This window comes from Cervus canadensis, chromosome 9 (assembly GCF_019320065.1).
Source record: "Cervus canadensis isolate Bull #8, Minnesota chromosome 9, ASM1932006v1, whole genome shotgun sequence".
Lineage (NCBI taxonomy): Eukaryota > Metazoa > Chordata > Mammalia > Artiodactyla > Cervidae > Cervus > Cervus canadensis.
In genome coordinates, this window is record NC_057394.1 from 13,538,904 (window position 1) to 13,562,376 (window position 23,473).

General features: G+C 35.3%; 1 protein-coding gene across 2 annotated transcripts in view; it reads left to right on the forward strand.

Moving 5' to 3' along the window:
• The window catches only part of UGGT2 (UDP-glucose glycoprotein glucosyltransferase 2), a 136,861-nt gene that overhangs the window by 64,982 nt on the left and 48,406 nt on the right, over nt 1-23,473 (forward strand). For both annotated transcript variants that reach the window (XM_043478321.1, XM_043478322.1), the window contains 8 exons: nt 190-325; nt 4,807-4,938; nt 11,707-11,871; nt 12,210-12,333; nt 12,430-12,528; nt 14,797-14,891; nt 16,282-16,488; nt 19,080-19,211. In XM_043478321.1, coding sequence (XP_043334256.1) covers nt 190-325; nt 4,807-4,938; nt 11,707-11,871; nt 12,210-12,333; nt 12,430-12,528; nt 14,797-14,891; nt 16,282-16,488; nt 19,080-19,211 — 1,090 coding nt within the window. The remainder of the gene's footprint in view (nt 1-189; nt 326-4,806; nt 4,939-11,706; nt 11,872-12,209; nt 12,334-12,429; nt 12,529-14,796; nt 14,892-16,281; nt 16,489-19,079; nt 19,212-23,473) is intronic.

A 23,473-nucleotide genomic window follows, 5' to 3' on the forward strand; every position in this document is an offset into this window, starting at 1 on the left:
CTACAGAGATGATAATTTTGGTGAATAGTCATTACAAATCAAACCTTTTCAAACAGTAATACTCTTCTTCATCCCATCTGTTAACTTATTCCCTTCATCTAGATGTTGGAGTCAAATAATGTTTAAAGTACTTGGTTTGTTATGGTTCAAGAGGGAGTTGTAACATTTCTTATTCATCTTCTTTCCTAGAATTGGTTTTGTGTTCATTGTTAATACAGATGATGAGGTTGATGGAAGAAATGATGCTGGAGTTGCCCTTTGGCGAGCTTTCAATTATATTGCAGAAGAGAATGGTGTATCACAAGCCTTTATGTCCATAGTACATGTGAGTTAATGCACTACATATAATTTCTTCAGAATGTAGAGTGTTTTTGCATTGTTATCATTATTACTATTTGTTTTAACATTTTAGTTTATAAAAGCTGTCATGATAGATCAGTGCACATGATGAATTTGATTCTTGCAACTCTCAGCTTAAGTACACAATATTGTTCCCACTTTATAAACAAGGCAACTGAGACTCTGCCAAAAATCTGAATTTATTTAGGTTTACCCAGCTGATAAAGGAACATAAATTGTATATATAAATTTAGAGGAAACACATTGATAGAAAATAATTAGTAAGAGAATTCTTGAACTGGATTTTGAATAAAATCATGAGTGGAGAAAATTATTTCAAATTTAAATACTCTAAGTGGCAAAGTTTATAAGACTTCCTAGAGATTTTCAAAGGAGGAAAACTTCACAGCAGCAAATTGGTATCAAAATGATAAACGATAAGATTGATACTGAGTCTGACAAAGAAACTGTAAGAAATTGGTAAGAATCTGATTAAGGAAGTAACAAGAGGTAAGAAGATTATTTTATAATGGTGGCTCCCTTATGGCTCATAATGGAAATATAAGTGCATTAAAGAACTGTATTGTTGGTGTTAAGAGAGTCAGATTATATAGCTTTAAAAATCTTTTATTTATTTTTATATTTATTGTTCTATGGCTTGTCAACCGTTATTATAACTTCCTATCATATTGGAATGGACGTAAATAGCTGGTAGCTGGGCAGTTAATGATAATCTGTTATAAACAGATAGGATCTCACACCTTATGTAAAAAATAATATCAGGTAGCTTAAAAACTTAGTGTGGAAAACATAGCATTAAGATGTTAGGAAGAAATTAGGACCCCAAAGGAGTTAAGGTTCCTCAATAATATTTTAAAAATTATGAGTCTGAAGGAGAATACTGATAAATTTAGCTACTTACAAATGAAAACCAGTACATTGTTCATCAAAAGATATCATAAAGAAGTGAGGGAAAATAAGTTCCAAGGAAGAGAAATATTTGCAGTACATGATTTGTATTAGATTTCCTACAAATTGAAAAACGCAGTGGGAAAAAATACATAAAGAGATTTTTCAAAATATTAGAGGATACATTACTGTTAAGCCAGAATGTATTGAAATTATTAAACTAAGTAAATGTTTATTACAATTAATGGTAACTAAGTAGCTCGGAAATTATAAAAATGCAAATAAAGCTTACCCTGAGATATATCTTACCTCCTATAATTTGGCAGTAATTAAGGAAGCTAACGGTATCTATCATATATTAATGAGAATGGAGAACAATGGAAATTCCTTTACACTGTTACACTGCCTATAAGAATATGAATTGGTATAACCACTTTGAGAAACAATTGTAGTTCTTCAAAATTTGAAGATAAATTTGCATATTCCGTACACACATGCACACACACATACTTTGAGACAGATCCTTGCTGCAGGAGACTATTAGCAGAATCACACACAATAGCAACAAACTGGAAACTACATATATATGGCATATTGGCATACTATATATATATATAATCCATATTAATCAGTAAAACTTAATCATTTCACATAATGGATCATGATATGCTAAAATCATGGATGTATTAGAGGCATAATGAAAGTATAGAAGGCCAGCATATTACCATGTACTGTTTTTTTTTTTTTTTCCATTTATTTTTATTAGTTGGAGGCTAATTACTTTACAATATTGTAGTGGTTTTTGTCATACATTGACATGAATCAGCCATGGATTTACATGTGTTCCCCATCCCGTTCCCCCCTCCCACCTCCCTCTCCACCCGATCCCTCTGGGTCTTCCCAGTGCACCAGCCCCGAGCACTTGTCTCATGCATCCAACCTGGGCTGGTGATCTGTTTCACCCTAGATAATATACATGTTTCAATGCTATTCTCTCGAAACATCCCACCCTCACCTTCTCCCACAGAGTCCAAAAGTCTGTTCTGTACATCTGTGTCTCTTTTTCTGTTTTGCATATAGGGTTATCATTACCATCTTTCTAAATTCCATATATATGTGTTAGTATACTGTATTGGTCTTTATCTTTCTGGCTTACTTCACTCTGTATAATGGACTCCAGTTTCATCCATCTCATTAGAACTGATTCAAATGAATTTTTTTTAATGGCTGAGTAATATTCCATGGTGTATATGTACCACAGCTTCCTTATCCATTCGTCTGCTGATGGGCATCTAGGTTGCTTCCATGTCCTGGCTGTTATAACATGTACTGTTTAAAGCTCAAAAAGCAAACAAAACTAAATATCATAGTGCCTGGAAATACATTCAGGTAAAACTCTAGAACTTAAAAGGTAAGGAAATGGTAAACAGAAACAAGATGATGCTTGCTTCTGAGGAACAGAGGAGATGAGATTGGGAGGAAAATTGTGCTTCACCGATATTATAATCCACAGTGATGTTCATTTTCAGTGTTATCTGGTTTGTTTGTGGAGATGGTTCATTTTGTTATACTTCATAATGTCCCATACTTTTTTGCTTACCAAGTTACATAACAGTTCTTAAAATTATATATGGCTATTTACCTGAAGCTGCCACAACATTGTTAATAGACTATGCGTGCATGCTAAGTCACTTCGATCATGTCCAACTCTTTGCGACCCTATGAACCATAGCTTTCCAGGCTTCTCCGTCCTTGGGATTTTCAAGGCAAGAATACTGGACTGGATTGCCATGTCCTTCTCCAGGGCATCCTCCCAACCCTGAGATTAAACCTGAGTCTCCTGCATTGCAGGCAGATTCTTTATCACCTGAGCCACCAGGGAAGCCCATAGCCCAATACAAAATAGAAAGTTTAAAGTTTGGAAAAAAATTTAGACATTCTGAAGCCAAGCAATTGAAGATTGAATAACAAAAATTTGAAATTCATATATGATGTTCAAAGGGGTAAGTCTGTGATATTTGGGTTACAGTACTTACATATCTGCAAGTTTACCTTCCTAACTAGATTATAAATTTCACAAGATTGAAAATATCTCTTTTGTGCTTACAAGATGTTACATACACATGTTAATGAAAATGAAAGGATTTATATTTTTATTTCAGGTCTCAAATTCTCATAGTGTATGAATATATTTAGATTGCACACACTCTTTTGCTTTCCATAGAAACAGAGTTGGTTTAAAAAAGGATTGCATTTTTAATAAACATTTGCATATAAACTATGTTATCTAAATGTGAATAAATTGCATGGCATCACAAATTCCTCAAAAAAACAAAATTTTGAAATTATATATAAGAAGATTGAATTGTTATATATCTCAAGTAGCTTATGTAAGACATTATAGCTAACTTAGATACCTTAGGACTACCTAATATTTTTAAAGTAACAAATTAGTAAAATGACTGCCCTCAAAGACTTTTCATATATAACTTTTCCTTTTTTCAGAATCTTATTTTCTAATCACTGTTTCTGTTTTTCAGAAGGCTGTACTTTTCCCCTTTTTTGAGTTATTAAGATCATAGTATGTTCTACTACAATGTAAGGAGAAAACTTCCTCATAAACTGAGAGAGTCATAAAATCAAACTCTGAGAGCTACTTTTAGATCTGTCACCTCTTAAAGGGATAGGTTACACAATTTATAGTGATAAAAGGAAATCGCAGAATGCTAATTCCTTACTCTGCAGAATAATATGAAGATTCTGTCAGTCATAATATGAGGATTGTCTCTGGCAATAATACTTCAAGTGAATTGGGACTAAAAATAATACTTGATATATCAAAATATTACCTAATTATGTTTGTACTTACTAGTTTTTCCCCTCTGCTTGGTAGGCTCTTTCCCCAGAATGTCTTAGCTCAAGTTCATGTTAATGTTTCAGTAAATCATCTGCTCAGAAATGCTGTCTTTCTTGAGGCAGAGGTTTCTGTTTTCCCCATGTGGAACAGTGCCTGGGTCATGGTAGAAAATCTATAGTGAAGGGGGAAATGGGAAAAAAAAAAGAGTAACAGCTTACTTTATGCCAGTATGATTAAAGTATTTGAGACTGGAGGAAGAATGGATGTATAGCAAAAAAGCTAGTTAAGATATTTACTAAAGAGCAATTGGAAATGAAAATAACCATTTCTGAAATAAGTCATTTAAGCTATTTGTGTGTGTGTGTGTGTGTGTATATATATATATCTTTTAAAATAAAGGTAACCATTATTTTATTAAGAATCATAGGGTCTGGCTTGACTATAACATAGAAACTTGATACGGTATTTTGAAAGCTATAGAATATTCACAATACCATTTTTATTAGAAGATGATAGATTTTATTGTTAAAATAGTTTGCTTATCTCTGTATTGGGGGGGAGTGTGTGTATATAAATGTAGGTATATAGTATGCTTAGGACTTAGAAAATATAAAATAAGTTCTTTGTAAATATTCATGCTAAGGAGAAGAAATAAAACTAATTACTGTAAGATGAAAATCATAATATCTTTATTTTCACAGATGTACCAAAAAGTGGAGAATCACAAAATACTCACTGTGAACAATGTGAAGAGTGTTCTCCAAAATAAGTTTCCTCTTGCTAATATTTGGGATATTTTAGGAATTGATTCTAAATATGATGGTGAAAGAAAGGTAAGTTGGAATGCAAATTTTTAAAATTTGGTGAAGAAACTTTTTTTATCTCATGAATAAATGATCTTAATATAACTAACTCTACAATCAGATTTAGATTTTAAGTGTTAAAAAAAAGGGAAATTTGTACCTTTGAATGACATGTTTTATACAGTGTTTAAGTTACCACTATTGACATCAAAAAAGTTACTTCTCAGAACTAATAGTGTAGAAAATCATAAAAACAACCTTAAAACAATTAACAAAGTCGCAATATGTACATACCTATCAATAATTACTTAAATGTAAATGGACTAAATGCTTCAGTCAAAGGACAGTAACCAGATGGATATACAAGCGAGACTTGTGTATAAGCTGCCTCCAAGAGATTCAGCTTCAGATCTGAAGATACACACAGACTGAAAGTGAGGGAGTTAAATAGGTATTCCATGCAAATGGAGATGAGAAGAAATACAGGGACCAGTTAGGTCAGACGAAATAGAGTTTAAAACAAGGCTGAAATAAGAGACAAAGGACGACATCATATAATAATCAATGGATCCGTCCAAGAAGAAGATATAATTGTTAATATATGTATTTCCTTAGGGCAGAGTTTTTATGTCATTTGTATGTGTTCATACACAGTAAGTGCTAAATATTTATATAGATAATATTATATAAAGATATATGTAATAGAGTTTTAAGTTCAGTCACTCAGTCGTGTCCGACTATTTGCAACACCATGGACCGCAGCATACCAGGCTTCCCGGTCCTGCACCATCTCCAAGAGTTTGCTCAAATTCATGTCCATTGAGTCAGTAATACTATCTATTATCCACTGTCAGCCCCTTCTCCTCCTGCCTTCAATCTTTCCCAGCATCAGGGTCTTTTCAAATGACTCAGCTTTTCGCATCAGGTGGCCAAAGTATTGTAGTTTCAGCATCAGTCCTTCAAATGAATATTCAGGACTGATTTCCTTTCAGTTCAGTTCAGTTCAGTCACTTAGTCATGTCCAACTCTTTGCGACCCCATGAACCGCAGCATGCCAGACCTCCTTGTCCATCACCAAATCCCAGAGTCGACCCAAACCCATGTCTGTCGACTTGGTGATGCCATCCAGCGATCTCATCCTCTGTCGTCCCCTTCTCCTCCTGCCCTCAATCTTTCCCAGCATCAGGGTCTTTTCAAATAAGTCAGCTCTTCGCATCAGGTGGCCAAAGTATTGGAGTTTCAGCTTCAACATCAGTCCTTCCAATGAACACCCAGGACTGATCTCCTTTAGGATGGACTGGTTGGCTCTCCTTGCAGTCCAAGGGACTCTCAAGAGTCTTCTCCAACACCACAGTTCAAAATCATCAATTCTTCGGCGCTCAGCTTTCTTTATAGTCCAACTCTCACATCCATACATGATCACTGGAAAAACCATAGCCTTGACTAGACGGACCTTTGTTGGCAGTATGCTTTGTTTTAATATGCTATCTAGGTTGGTCATAACTTTCCTTCCAAGGAGTAAGTGTCTTTTAATTTCATGGCTGCAATCACCATCTGCGGTGATTTTGGAGCCCAAAAAAATAAAGTCAGCCACTGTTTCCACTGTTTCCCCATCTATCTGCCGTGAAGTGATAGGACCGATGCCATGATCTTTGTTTTCTGAATGTTGAGTTTTAAGCCAACTTTTTCACTCTTCTCTTCCACTTTCATCAAAAGGCTTTTTAGTTCTTCTTCACCTTCTGCCATAAGAGTGGTATCATCTGCATATCTGAGGTTATTGATATTTCTCTGTTGGATCTGCTTGCAATCCAAGGGACTCTCAAGAGTCTTCTCCCAACACCACAGTTCAAAAGCATCAATTCTTTGGTGCTCAGCTTTCTTTAGAGTCCAACTCTCACATCCATACATGACTACTGGAAAAACCATAGCCTTGACTAGATGTCCTTTGTTGGCAAAGTAATTTCTCTGCTTTTTAATATGCTGTCTAGGTTGGTCATAATTTTCTTCCAAGGAGCAAGCGTCTTTTAATTTCATGGCTGCAGTCACCATCTGCAATGATTTTGGAGCCCCCCAAAATAATGTCTGTCACAGTTTCCCCATCTGTTTGCCATCAAGTGATAGGACCAGATTCCATGATCTTAGTTTTCTGAATGTTGAGCTTTTTTTTTTTTTTTGACTTTTTATTTTTATTTTTTTTATTTTTCCATTTATTTTTATTAGTTGGAGGCTAATTACTTTACAATATTGTAGTGGTTTTTGCCATACATTGACATGAATCAGCCATGGATTTACATGTGTTCCCCATCCTGAATCCCCCTCCCACCTCCCTCCCCATCCCATCCCTCTGGGTCATCCCAGTGCACCAGCCCCGAGCACTTGTCTCATGCATCCAACCTGGGCTGTCAATCTGTTGCACACTTGGTAATATACATGTTTCGATGCTGTTCTCTCAGATCATCCCACCCTCGCCTTCTCCCATAGAGTCCAAAAGTTTGTTCTATGCATCTGTGTCTCTTTTTCTGTCTTTCATATAGGGTTATCATTACCACCTTTCTAAATTCCATATATATGCATTAGTATACTGTATTGGTGTTTATCTTTCTGGCTTACTTCACTCTGTATAATGGGCTCCAGTTTCATCCATCTCATTAGAACTGATTCAAATGTATTGTTTTTAATGGCTGAGTAATATTCCATGGTGTATATGTGCCACAGCTTTCTTATCCATTCATCTGCTGATGGGATTCTAGATTGCTTCCATGTCCTGGCTATAATAAACAGTGCTGTGATGAACATTGGGGTGCACGTGTCTCTTTCAGATCTGGTTTCCTCAGTGTGTATGCCCAGGAGTGGGATTGCTGGGTCATATGGCAGTTCTATTTCCAGTTTTTTTAAGGAATCTCCACACTGTTCTCCATAGTGGCTGTACAAGTTTGCATTCCCACCAACAGTGTAAGAGGGTTCCCTTTTCTCCACACCCTCTCCAGCATTTATTGCTTGTAGACTTTTGGATAGCAGCCATTCTGACTGGCATGTAATGGTACCTCATTGAGGTTTTGATCTGCATTCCTCTGATAATGAGTGATGTTGAGCATTTTTTCATGTGTTTGTTAGCCATCTGTATGTCTTCTTTGGAGAAATGTCTGTTTAGGTCTTTGGCCCATTTTTTGATTGGGTCATTTATTTTTCTGGAATTGAGCTGCAGGAGTTGCTTGTATATTTTTGAGATTAATCCTTTGTCTGTTTCTTCATTTGCTATTATTTTCTCCCAATCTGAGGGCTGTCTTTTCACCTTACTTATAGTTTCCTTTGTAGTGCAAAAGCTTTTAAGTTTCATTAGGTCCCATTTGTTTAGTTTTGCTTTTATTTCCAATATTCTGGGAGGTGGGTCATAGAGGATCTTGCTGTGATTTATGTCGGAGAGTGTTTTGCCTTTGTTCTCCTCTAGGAGTTTTATAGTTTCTGGTCTTACATTTAGATCTTTAATCCATTTTGAGTTTATTTTTGTGTATGGTGTTAGAAAGTGTTCTAGTTTCATTCTTTTACAAGTGGCTGACCAGTTTTCCCAGCACCACTTGTTAAAGAGGTTGTCTTTTTTCCATTGTATATCCTTGCCTCCTTTGTCAAAGATAAGGTGTCCATAGGTTCGTGGATTTATCTCTGGGCTTTCTATTCTGTTCCATTGATCTATATTTCTGTCTTTGTGCCAGTACCACACTGTCTTGATGACTGTGACTTTGTAGTAGAGTCTGAAGTCAGGCAGGTTGATTACTCCAGTTCCTTTCTTCGTTCTCAAGATTACTTTGGCTATTCGAGGTTTTTTGTATTTCCATACAAATTGTGAAATTATTTGTGCTAGTTCTGTTAAGAATACCGTTGGTAGCTTGATAGGGATTGCATTGAATCTCTAGATTGCTTTGGGTAGTATAGTCATTTTCACAATATTGAGTCTTCCAATCCATGAACACGGTATATTTCTCCATCTGTTTGTGTCCTCTTTGATTTCTTTCATCAGTGTTTTATAGTTTTCTATGTATGGGTCTTTTGTTTCTTTAGGTAGATATACTCCTAAGTATTTTATTCTTTTTTGTTGCAATGGTGAATGGTATTGTTTCCTTAAATTCTTTTTCTGTTTTCTCATTGTTAGTGTATAGGAATGCAAGGGATTTCTGTATGTTAATTTTATATCCTGCAACTTTACTATATTCATTGATTAGCTCTAGTAATTTTCTGGTAGAGTCTTTAGGGTTTTCTATGTAGAGGATCATGTCATCTGCAGACAGTGAGAGTTTCACTTCTTCTTTTCCTATCTGGATTCCTTTTACTTCTTTTTCTGCTCTAATTGCTGTGGCCAAAACTTCTAACACTGTGTTGAATAGTAGTGGTGAGAGTGGGCACCCTTGCCTTGTTCCTGACTTTAGGGGAAATGCTTTCAATTTTTCACCATTGAGGATAATGTTTGCTGTGGGTTTGTCATATATAGCTTTTATTATGTTGAGGTATGTTCCTTCTATTCCTGCCTTCTGGAGAGTTTTTAGCATAAATGGATGTTGAATTTTGTCAAAGGCTTTTTTTGCATCTATTGAGATAATCATATGGTTTTTATCTTTCAGTTTGTTAATGTGGTGTATTAAATTGATTGATTTGCGGATATTAAAGAATCCTTGCATTCCTGGGATAAAGCCCACTTGGTCATGATGTATGATCTTTTTAATATGTTGTTGGATTCTTTTTGCTAGAATTTTGTTAAGGATTTTTGCATCTATGTTCATCAGTGATATTGGCCTGTAGTTTTCTTTTTTTGTGGCATCTTTGTCTGGTTTTGGAATTAGGGTGATGGTGGCCTCATAGAATGAGTTTGGAAGTTTACCTTCTTTTGCAGTTTTCTGGAAGAGTTTGAGTAAGATAGGTGTTAGCTCTTCTCTAAATTTTTGGTAGAATTCAGCTGTGAAGCCATCTGGTCCTGGGCTTTTGTTTGCTGGAAGATTTCTGATTACAATTTCGATTTCCGTGCTTGTGATGGATCTGTTAAGATCTTCTATTTCTTCCTGGTTCAGTTGTGGAAAGTTATACTTTTCTAAGAATTTGTCCATTTCTTCCAAGTTGTCCATTTTATTGGCATAGAGCTGCTGGTGGTAGTCTCTTATGATCCTTTGTATTTCAGTGTTGTCTGTTGTGATCTCTCCATTTTCATTTCTAATTTTGTTGCTTTGGTTCTTCTCCCTTTGTTTCTTAATGAGTCTTGCTAATGGTTTGTCAATTTTGAATGTTGAGCTTTAAGCCAACTTTTTCACTCTCTTTCACTTTCATCAAGAGGCTCTTTACTTCTTCTTTGCTTTCTGCCTTAAGTGTGGTGTCATCTGCATATCTGAGGTTACTGATACTTCTCCCGACATATATGTATATATATATATATATATGTAATATAGTTGTAATATATATATGTGTATATATATATATATGTAATATAGTTCAGTGGTTAAGATTTCGGACTATTGGTCACATACTTGTAAGTAGAAATTCTGTTTCCAAAATGTAATAGTTAACCCATATATGTGGAATTTAGAAAGATGGTAACAGTAACCCTATATGCAATACAGAAAAAGAGACACAGATGTATAGAACAGACTTTTGGACTGTATGGGAGAAGGCGAGGGTGGGATGATCTGAGAGAACAGCATCGAAACATGTTTATTACCAAGTGTGCAACAGATTGCCAGCCCAGGTTGGATGCATGAGACAAGTGCTCGGGGCTGGTGCACTGGGATGACCCAGAGGGATGGGATGGGAAGGGAGGTGGGAGGGGGATTCAGGATGGGGAACACATGTAAATCCATGGCTGATTCATGTCAATGTATGGCAAAAACCACTACAATATTGTAAAGTAATTAGCCTCCAACTAATAAAAATAACTGGGGAAAAAAATGTAGTAGTTATATGACATTGGAAGTGATTCTGTGTATGTTTTATCATCTATAAAGTGATAACACAGAAAACTGTTTGCCATTTCCTAAATATACCATATTCTCTCTTCCCTTCTATTCCTTGCAGTGCTGTCTGTTTTTGCTTGGAATGTCTTTCTCCACTTTTAAAGGACAAGCAAATTTTTACTTGTCCTTTAAGATTTTGCTGTTATTCCCTGAAGAGGGTTTCTGTGATCCCTCTCTCCAAACTCAAACTTTGTCACTTCTTTTCTGGGCTCCCATAAAACCTGGTTTATGGCCTCAGTTTTGCTTGTATTTGTGTGAGCCCCTTGAAGGCAGATATTTTAGCTTTGTATTCACAGAGTCTGGCTAGACACATGACGTCAACGAATGTTTACTAAACAGATGAACATAGAGATAAATTAACCTCTTATGCACGTAGATGTATTTTTTAAAGTCATACTCTGTATCAAAGGCCAGCAAACTACAGCCCCCGAGCCGAATCCAGCCTTTCCACCCCCTGTTTTTCCACCTGTTTTTGTAAACACAGGTTGTTGGAGACAGCCAGGGTCATTCGTTCATGTGTTGTGTGTCATTGTTTTTGCACTGTAACATGACGATTGAGTAGTTGTGTCAGAGACTAGATGGCTCACAAAACCTAAAATATGTGTCTGGGCCTTTTTAAAAAAGTTTTCTGACTTGTTCTCTGTAGGTAAATTACCTTCCTTTAAGTAGTGTTGTAAAGAACAGATAAAATTATCAAAACTAACATTTTTCTATGACATACAAATATGTGGCAGTCCCTTTATTTACGTATTTCTTTTTCAGACAGACATATTCTGTTTAACTCTCTGGTATTTTTTTAATTGAATAGGCAGGAACAAACTTTTATAAGATGACTGGCTTGGGTCCTTTGCCTCAAGCTCTTTATAATGGTGAATCCTTTCATCGTGAAGAGCTGAATTTTAAGGAATTAGAAATGGCTCTTCTTCACAGAATGATGGATACAACTGCGTATTTACAAAAGGAAGTTTTTATGGTAGGTAAGCATGTATGAGAAAATGTGTGATGAATAATATTTATAAATCATTTCTATATTAGAACTATCTTAATAGCTAAAGTTAATTGCATAAAAGTTTCCATTCTAATCATTTAGTAGTGCTTTTTAAAGTAGTAATTAAATTTATCTGTGCATAATTACATCTAAAAATTGCTTAATTGGAAAGAAACTCCAAAGTTTTACAGGAAAATTTATTATTAAGAATCTTAAATTGACTTATTTTAGATTAAGCAGTCTTTAAATGTATTCTTTGCATCATATTAAAACATATGCATATAAGTTGCCTATATTACCTAAATAATATTTTGTTATTTTAGGGTGCATTAAATGATCGAATAAATGCAGTTGACTTCCTAATGGGTAAAAATAATGTTGTGCCCCGTATAAATCCTTTGATTTTGCACAATAAATGGCAGTACCTTAATTTGATATCTACATCAGGTAAAATAATCCTTCCATGTACTTTTCTACAAATGTTTATTGAGTTGTGAATGTTTTATTAATTCATTACTTAACATTTAATATTAAAACTTTTAGTAACTGCTGATGTTGAAGATTTCTCTACTTTCTTCTTCTTGGATACACAAGATAAGAGTGCTGTAATTGCAGAGAACATGTACTATGTAACTGAAGGAGGTAATAAGCATATTTTATTTTCCTGAATTTATTCCTAAATGGTAAAAGTTAATAATTTTATTAAATGTTTGCATAACGTATTTTTGTATGTTGTTATTTGACTGGAGGCCTGGTCTTCAATTTGAGAATTTGTAAATTGTTAGGATAAGAGGATTTTGCTGAGAAAAGTGATGCCGCCTATCCTAGCTAATCATATATGGAGAGGGGTTAATCTTATTTCTTTGCCTTTTTTTTAAAGCAAGCTATTCTATTATTCTCCTTTTTAGGAAGGTGATAAAACACTTTCAAGATTAAGTAACCTGATAAACTATAAGGCATGAATAAAAGTGTAATTCCCAGATGAGGGGAGAATAGTTCTGCATTCTGGTTAAACAGTGTCTGAATGTTTTGCTTAGGATAGCGGTCATATCCAAAGGAAGGGGAACCAAGACAGGAACATCTTTGGAAATAAGGATTTAGCCTAGATAGGAAAAGTGCAATATGACCACAGACTTGTGAGACACCATGAACTCTTCAGATAATGGAGTTTGGTTGGTTTGAGTTTCACTTTGTTTTGTTTGACCTACTTTGTTCTGGAGAGAACACACAGAACCCAGGCATGAAACATAAAAGAAAGCTGATTTTTATGTTGTTATATAAAGTGGTAACTTTCTGACAATGAGTGATCTAAAGATGAAATTACTGTGAAATAAGGGGTAATTTTTATATATGAGAGAGATTTAAGCAGACAGCTAGTTTTTGAGAATGCTATGGGGTGAATCCAAATTAGGACCAGATCGCCTTTGAATTACTTTCTAACAGATCTGTGATTTTATGTTCATAAAGTGAGTGGTGTGTCTACAAGAAATTCAACAAATAATAAGATATAATTCAGTTCCATTGTATGGCAGGCTAAGGTCCTGAATGTGTCAAATGAAAGGAAAAGTAGACAGAGAAACAGGGAATAAAAAATAGAAGAAATATATTTATCAGGTTCTGAATTGTATTTCAAAAATTGCTTCGGGGCGTCAGAATAGAGTAAGTTAGCCTATAACTAATGCCCTTAGATTAAATCTCTTGCAATTTAAAAGAATAATTAACTGAGAAACACCTTCTTTATTTGTATTTATGTAAAGAAATATAAAATTGGGAGAAACTTGCTTAGCATTTTTGAAATATTTCTCAGTTTATTATTTGTAATGGTAAAAGTGCTCACATTTAAGAAGACATGAGAATTCTTTACCTTTCTTTGAAAAGAATGTGTCACCACTGCATTACTCTTAAATTGCTTCTAAAGGATTGCAAGGAGAATCAGTGTTGTCCTTCATTATGTTACTTATTTTTTTCATTAACGAAAGTCAGTTTTTGCATAATTATATATTACTGGATATGGTATGATGGCATCACCTACTCAGTGGATATGAGTTTCAGCAAACTCCGGGAGATGGTGCAGGACTGGGAAGCTTGGCATGCTGCAGTCCATGGGGTTACAAAGAGTCGGACACGACTTAGCAGTTGAACAACAACAGTGATGATAACTATAGCTTCACATCTATTCAGGTGTAAGTTTTTGGTATAGCAAACTTTCTATAGTTATTTTAAGTAGGTCATATGATCCAAGGAACTAATTTTTGTATAGGTTTAATGATAGCCAGACAAGTATTATTTCAGATGTTATATGCTGAGGTTGGATGAAATTAAACCCACTTAACTGTGACTGCAGAAGTAAAAATTGTTTCATCTTGTGGCTTCCAGATTTTCAGATGTTTCTGGGGAAAAAAAAATGTATTGATGTTTTTGGCACAAGATGATGTGAATTAGACTAAGTTAACAATAGCCAGAATTTTTGAAACACCGGAATCATAAGCTAATAAAATATTGCTGTTTCCAGTATCTGCTAATAATTTATTGTGTCTGGTTTTACATTATGTAAGGTATAAATATCATTTTTTTTTTTACATATGTAGCTGGAAGGCAGTTTTGCATGCCAATAGCAGAACCTTGCTAAGCATAATACAATTTTCTCTACTGGCAAAAGTATCCCACAGATGTGTTTCTTGGGGACTGTTCTTTCTTTTTGGTACCTGAGTTTATACAAAGTTTATAAATGAATTACTCTTAACATTTTCTATGTATTTCACTCTGTGTGTGTTTAATTTTTACCAATATTTGCTTATTTTCAAAATGATTCATTTTAAAAATTATTATTTTTATGTATTTTGTTAACTGGAAATGTTCCTATCTTTGGTTTGATTTTAAGAATTAGTTTATACTGTTTGAAACTTTCAGATGATTATGTAATTTCTTCAGTTACTTTCTGGATTGTTGCTGATTTTGATAAGCCATCTGGGAGAAAACTGCTTTTTAATGCATTAAATCACATGGTGAGTATTTGGACACTTTCTACAAAAATTAATGTGTTGTAATTTTGAGAAAGCAGGATGAAAAATGTGCATTAAATCTTTATTTTCCTTCACGTTAACATTTTCAGTTCCTTAACTTGGTTAGAACATGGTGCTAAGACAGGAGCTCAGATTCTTTCTCCATGTAAGATAGGCGACCTTGACCCAGAAAAGACAGCCCTACCTGTCTTCTGTGATTAATGACTTGTATATTCTCTCCTAGTCCTTGCTGTTGCACATACATGTACATGTCTAATGGCGTGTATGTGCTGAATGTTTGTGTCCCTCCAAAAATTTATAGGGCTTCCCTGGCGGCTCAGATGGTAAAGAATCTTCTTGCAGTGTAGGAGACTCAGGTTTGATCCCTGAGTGGGGAAGATCCCTGGAGAAGGAAATGGCAAACAACTCCAGCATTCTTACCTAGAGAATTCCATGGACAAAAAAGCCTGGCAGGCTACGGTCCATGGGATCACACAGAGTCGGACACTACTGAGTGGCTAACACTTTTTTCTTTTCTTTCAAAATTTTAATGTTCAAATCTAATCCTCAATGTGCTGATATTTGAAGATGGGACCTTTAGGAGGTAATTAGGTCATTAGGGTGGAGTCCTCATAAATGGGATTAGTGCTCTTACAAGAAGAGGTCCTAGAGCTAGCCTACTCTCTTTCTGTCATGTAAGGATCCAAGGAGAAATTAGAAAATGCAACCCAGAACAGGGTCCTCACCAGCACCTGACCATTCTGGCACGCTGATCTTGGTCTACCAGCCTCCATATTGTACTATTTTTTTACATATCTATCTCAGTAATAAGTAAAACAAGTAAACAGAAAATCAATAGGGATGTACAGATGATTTGAGTAATAAAATCCCCAAACTTTACCTAATGAATATTGATAGAAAAATACACATTGCATAGTATATGTTCTTGCAAAGCACAAATGTAACATTTAAAAAACATTTGTAGATGCTGGGTTATCTCATAAAAATTAGACTGATGTTCTAATTTTCTTTTGGTGATTGATTTCTAACTTAATTATACTGTAGTCAAAGAATATACTTTTGCTCTTTCAGCAGCAGGGTTTGAACAGCATGGATCCACTTATGCACAAATCTTTTTCAGTAGTAAATACTACAGTATTATGTCATCTGTGGTTGGCTGACTCTACAGATGTGGAACTTTGAATATGGAGGGCCAACTATAAGTGGATTTTCGACTGCTCAGGGGGTTGGTGCATCTGACCCCTGCATTGTTCAAGGATCAAGTGTACTTCGTATGATTTTAGTCTTTGAAAATTTTATGAGATTTACAAAATTCCATTGTAAAAGTATGTGTAAAATACTGATCTTTATCACCTTTAAATGTGTTTTGCAGAAAAGAAGTGGTCATAGTCGGTTGGGGGTTGTTTATAATCCTACATCAAAAATAGATGAAGAAAACACAACTATTTCTAGAGGAATTCTGGCAGCTTTTCTTACACTGAAAAACAGCTTTTTGAGAAACTTTCTCAGGAAACTGGCGGAAGAAAAAACTGCTGCAGCTATTTACTCTGGAAATAAAATTAAAACATTGCTTACTGAGGTTAGTAGCTATTTGTTTGAAATAATAGATACATATCTGTTGCATATTTCAAAAATATTTCAGTGTGCTTGGAGATACGTTGCCAAAAAATCAGTAAGTATAATCAAATGGGGATCATAAGCTTTACTGTGGGAAAGGTCCTCTTTAAATGATATGGCTTTGCATAGAAGCACTGAACATATCAAATTTCAGATATTTCAGCTACTACTCAATGATCTTAATGGCTTTCTAGTTTGGATATGTACTTATGTGAAGAATTGGGAGTTAAAGGAATATGTGAATAATCCTCAGTTATTTCACTGAAGGGATCCAGTACAGGGAAAAATTCTAAGGTAAAAGCTGATGCTCTGGAAGAAAGACTCATTAATCCATTCAAAAAATTTATTGATTGACTCCCAGACAATGGGGAAAATACTTGTGAACAAGGCAGATAGAATCCCTGTTCTTATGGACTTACACTGTAATGGGAAAGAAAAGGTAAGTGGTGCTAGAAAAAAAGATTATAAGAAAGTATACTGTTTGAGGGATGTTCTTTTAGCTGGAGTGGTCACGGGAAGGCATCTCTAAAGAGCTGTTGTTTGGGCAAAGCTCTGAATGAAGTGAGATATCAAGCCATGGAAAGTCTGTAAGAAGAATATACCAGATTCAAGAATACAGTGGATCTGAAGAAAGTATTTATAGAAGGACATGGTCAACTATGCCAGATGTCTTGAAATTAGGAAGGTGGTCGTTGGTGACTGATAAGAACAGTTTCAATGAAGTAGTAGGTATAAAGGTGAACTAGAGTCAAGAGAGAAAGGGAAATCAGAAATCATAAAAGACAGCAAGTATTCGTAGCTTTCTAAAGGAATTTTCCTATGCGGAGAACAGAGAAATACTGTGTAGCTAGAATAGGACTTGAGGTCAGGGAAGGATTTCACTTTTTTGGTATGCTAATGAAAACAGTCCATCCAAATATAAGGATGATCTGGAGAGAAAGGAGCAAAGTGGGAAGATGTTTCTTGAGTAGAAAAGAGGTCCTGGGACCCACTGCACAAGTTCTAAGTGTTGATTTAAGAACAGGGTAGATTTATTTGGTCATAGCAAGATGAGTACTTCTCTTCTGATTGATTCCGTTTTCAAAAAAAGTCAGATCATTAGCTAAATATTAGGATGGGAGTAGGTGCTCTTAGAGGTTGGAGGGAAGAGAAGAGAATGTCAAGTGTTTTCCTATTGTTCTGAGAGTGAGAAAGTGAATCAACAGTGGTATAGGAAAATTTCTGAGGGCTCTCTTGAGATTAGTGACCATAACTGAAAGTGAGATCAGTGTTGGCCGCATGTGTTTCTCCAGCCATCCTAACACTGTTTGGATCCTGTTGCAGAGTAAACAGAATTATGTTTAACCAGAGTTGAGGTTTTGCCAAGTGATTATAACTGAGAGGAGGCATTCAAGGGAACTGAGCATGCACTGTTTTTGCTATGGTAAAGGGCTCTGAGGTAGACCTTGGTTAGGAGAAAAATTATGATATGGAAAGCACGATAGACAATAAGTGGTTGGATCAAGGGACTGAAGGGTTGACTAATGGTTGTTCTGGTGACACTGCAGTGAATGAGCTGGAGGGTCAGCAGCTTGTGATCAGAGAGGAGTTGACTTGAGAGATTCTGAAAGTGAAGTTCTAGGGCTGCACTGTCTGATACTGTAGCCACAACTTCATGTGGCTGTTCTAAATTTAAATAAAATTACAGTAAATTTCTCAGTCATACTAGCCAGATTTCTAGAGCTCAGTACCCACCTGTGGCTGTGCCTTGGGCAGGCAGGGAATCTTTTCTGATATAGTAGGTATTCCAGGAACATGATAAAAATGCAGAAGGCAAGGCCCACCCTGGATCTACTCCAGTACAGTCTATATTTTAACAAGTCACCCAGGTGATTTGTATGCATATTAATGTTTGAAAGAATCCACCTGCAATGAGGGAGACCTGGGTTCGATCCCTGGGTTGGGAAGATCCCTTGGAGAACAGAAAGACTACCCACTTCAGCATTCTGGTCTGGAGAATTCCATGAACTGTATAGTCCATGGGGTCGCAAAGAGTCAGACATGACTGAGCGACTTTCACTTCATGTTTGATACACACTGAGATGGATAATATTACTTTTGTGTTTCAGAATTTAAATGTACTATTACTAAACTGGTTTTGTGGGATTGGAATGAGACAGAGTATTTTTATTTTAACCAGTATTTTTTAGTTGAGCACACCAAAATGGAAGTACTGAGTTCAGAATTTAATAAACGTTGTATTTTATTTTTTAATGTTACATTTTTTTAAATGATGTTCCCTAGCATTTTATTAATCAGTAATCTACCCCAAATTCTCAACAAAGGAATAGCAAGCTATCTACTTATAACAGGATTTACAAGTATTGTAATTGCCTTGCCAAGAAGGCATTCTTTTTTTAAAATGTAATTTCAGAACAAGATGGTACTTTTAAAAATCAAAAGTTAATGTAATTTTAAGTTTTTAATGACTTATTAAAGTAAGCTATGTTAAAAAATTATTTTGTGTATTTACTGTTCTCTTATTGTTTTTATCATTCTTAACTTATGCCTTAGGGGATGGATAAAAATGCCTTTGAGAAAAAATATAATACCATTGGAGTGAATATTTTTCGAACTCACCAGTTGTTCTGCCGAGATGTACTTAAATTGAGTCCTGGAGAAAATGGTGTTGTCAGCAATGGGAGGGTAAGTAGAAAAAGTGATTGCTTACTTTTCTCAGTGACACTGTGATACAAAGGTCTCAAACATTTTCTGTTACAATACACCTAATGCAGTACACACAGAGGCTCACGCCAGACAGGTCTCAGCATAAATAAACTGGCCTCTGAGATCATTTAGTTCATGGCACGCTCCCTGTGTCTTCACCCCTACCCCCATTGATGATAACATTGGATGTGGCTGAGGATGTTCTTTGGGGATAGCTTTTATAAGGTAAGTATTAGAACAAGCAGTTTAGTATATATTACAACATTGTAATTGAGAATCACTGTTGTAAATTGTGTGTATAAAGTACATCTTTTTTCTGTTTGTCGCTTTTTTCTACAATTGATTATATTAATAATACCTTTGTAGGTTTTGTGGTGTAAAGTTATACCACAAATATAATTAATATAATTTTATGTTATATTTGTATTATTTGTGTATTATTTATAATATTTGTATTAATATAATTTGTGTTTGTATTATTTGTAGTATTTGTATTAATATAATTTTTAAAAACTATGGGGAAGGTCACTCTTATTCCCAACATCCTAATAAAGATTTTTTCTTTTTTAAAAAATTTATTTATTTTTAATTGGAGGATAATTGCTTTGCAATATTGTGTTAGTTTCTGCCGTACATCAACATGAATCAGCCATAGGTATACATATGTCCCCTCCCTCTTGAATCTTTCTCCTATCTCCCATACCATCCCACCCTCTAGGTTTTACCTTCAAATCCTTTGTTTCTACTCTGCATAGCCTTGTCTGTTTTTTAAATACATAATTATAATCACACTTTTTTTCTCTTAATATACTAAGAATATTTTTCCAGTTGATTAGGGAGTTGTAATAGATACATACAAAATTAGTGGATGATAGCTACTTATTAATATTTTTAGTATGATAGTCTAGTTTTCTTTCTCAGGTGTGATTTAAGTTTTTAAAAATTGAATCTGGTGCTTAAGTATTTTTAGAAATCAGCTAATGCAGTGTGTTTGACATACCTCTGCTTGAAGCATCAAATTGTATATCCCTAAGTCATCATCAAAGCTCAGTTTTCTACATTTTTATGAGTTCTGTTCCCTCTGTGCTCCATTCCCATATTATCATTCCCTTAAAATTATGCTTATTCTTTCTTTCTTATCTGAATCTGTAAATAATAGAAATTGGAGAATAATGAGGGACTCATATCATCCACAAATTAAGTATTTCTTCTTCAGTGTAACAGTTCTAGTGCTAATTGTGTTAGCTCCTAAAGGTAGCGAGACTCATGTACAGTGCTACTGTAAAATTGGTGACAACAGTTGGCATTTATGATTATAATAGTGTTAGTGAATTTTGATAGTGAGCTATTTGAAAGCCCAAAAATGGTATTGCTTCTTTTTTTTCTTTAGCAATTGCTTTGGGAAGAAAGAAAACTTTTTAGAACAATTTTAAAGTATAAGGCTACCTTTGACTTTGTCAGGCATTTTAAGGGGTAAAAAGTTACAGCCTGCTGTATCTATTAATTTGCCTTTTGGTTATACATAATGGAAAAGTTACTCTATGCTTTCTTTGTCATGGCTTAATGTAACTCAGCCATGATAATATTGTTATCAATATTAGTGATAAATATTATAGTTAGGTTCAGCTTATTTCTTTTAGAACTCTTTTCTTCTCATTTTCCTTGAAATTGACAAAAGGATTTAGCTGTAATCTTGCCATGAACTGAACATTCTTCTGGAATCCAAGAGTATAGTAGTGAAAAAAACATGTTTTTGTGGAGTTTACATTGTGATGCACAGGGAACAAAAACAAATAGTGTCCTTATTTATATGGGGTTATTTGGACAGAGAACCAAAAGAGGTGAGAGAGCAAACTGCATTGCATATCTGGAAGAAGAATGTTCTAGGGAGAGGGGACAGGGAGTACAAAGTCCTGAGATGAGGTTATGTCTGTGTGTTCTAAGAATAGCAGATATGAGGAGAACAGGAGAGAAGTAGCTGGGGGGCCAGATCAGGTGCGGTTTTACTCTGAATGAGTTGAGAAGCTCATTGTTCTGGAGAGGGGATTGACATAAACTGACTTACATTTTATTTGGATCATTAGTGGCTATCACATGGAGAATAGACTGTAGAGGCTGGAAGCCAGTTAGGAGCTATTACAGTAGATCAAGTGAGAGCTGATGGTGGCCTGGACCAGAATGGCTCTAGTGGAAATAGAGAGTAGACGTGAGATGTATTTTGAAGGAAGGGTGAACAGGAATTGCTTACAGATTTGCTGTGGGATGTGAGAGAACTGCATGACCAGCAGAATAAAGTTGCATTGTTTTAAGGTAAGGAAGACTTTGCAGGAGGAGTGGGCTTGTTCAAAGGAAAAGGAAGATCAGATAGAGAATTCAGTTCTGCATATAGTAAGAGTTCAGTGTTCCGTCCTGGACTTGTGAGTAGACTGGTTGAGTCAGCAACTGGACATGAGTTAAGTTCAGGGGAGAGGTCAGGACTGGAGATAGTTAGGAAGTCAAATATATGACTTTTTATGTTGACTAATGAAAAATTATAATTTTTATTATCTTTGTATTTGTAGGATTGTGGTTTGAAATAGAAAAGTGTGATATATCTGAAAATAAGTACTGTGGTTTTTGAACTATAATGTAGTACTTAGCTTATTACTGTGTCTCAAGAGTAATGCTTTTATAAAACACAATAATCATAGCAATTGTAGCAGGTAGCTATAATTCTGAACAAGATAATTTAATGTTCAAAATAATTCTGACATTTTAGAATCAATCTTCATTTTGAACCTGTCAAAATATTTACATTAGAATTGAAACATATTCAAAGTTAAAATTGTTTATAAATGATCAAAACTAGGGAGTATTGATCTCATACTTTCTTACTGACATGCTAAAGAATTTAAAATCTATTTTAATATTAAATAAAACCCTAAATAATACTGTTGCTGTTGGTTTGGCCAAAAAGTTTGTTTAGGTTTTTCCATAACATCTTATAGAAAAATCTGAATGAACTTTGTAGCTAACCCAATACAATTATATTTATTCTTATTACACTCCATAATAAAATAAATAAATAAATTTGCTGACAAAGGTCCTTACAGTCAAAGCTGTGATTTTTCCAGTAGTCACATGTGGATGTGCGAGTTGGACCATAAAGAAGGCTGAGCACTGAAGAATTGATGTTTCTGAACTGTGATGTTGGAGATTCTTGAGAGTCCTGGGACTGAAAGGAGATCAAATTAGTCAATCCTAAAGGATATCAGTCCTGACTATTCATTGGAAGGACTGATGCTGAAGCTTCAATACTTTGGCCGCCTGATGCGAAGAACTGAGTTCTTAAAAAAGATCCTGACCCTGGGAAAGATTGAAGCAGGAGAATAAGCTGACAGCAGAGGATGAGATGGTTGGACGGCATCACCAACTCAGTGGACATGCGTTTGAGCAAGCTCTGGGAGATGGTGAAGAACAGGGATGCCTGGCATGCTGTAGTCCATGGGGTTGCAGAGTCAGACATGACTGAGTGACTGAACAACAGTTATGCCGTGTACTTACAGATTACTGACAGAGATGGTACAGCAGAGAGTAGGGAAACAAGCAAGGCCTTTTCGTTTAGCAGGACAGTTTGGATTTAGATTCCAGTTACACCATTAATTATATGACCTTTGTCATAAAATTTGTTCATTTGGACAATAGAAAATGTAATAGTATGTTTTACAAAGTTGTCAGAGGATTAAATATGCTTTTACACCTAAAGCACATAGAATGGCCCCAGACATAGAGTAAATTTTCAGTAAATATTAACTTTTCTTTTCTCTAAATCTCTGAAGGCTATCATGAGAACTGTTGGGTACTTTTACAGATTTGGGTGGCTCAAAGGGTAAAGCGTCTGCCTGCAGTATGGGAGACCCGAGTTCGATCCCTGGGTTGGGACGATCCCCTGGAGAAGGAAATGGCAACCTACTCCAGTATTCTTGCCTGGAAAATCCCATGGTTGGAGAAGTCTGGTAGGCTACAGTCCATGGGGTCGCAAAGAGTTGGACACGACTGAGCGACTTCACTTTCACTTTTCACAGATTTTATGTTCATTGAGAGTCAGTATAGAGTCAGGGCCAGTGGATGAAACTTCAACAAGTAGAGAGAGATTTTTATTCGGTATGTGCATGAACATTTTAACAGAGTTTTCTAAAATGTTAATGATCTGTCAAAGGAGGTAGTGCATTTCTGTTACAGCAGTTATTCTGTTTAACTGA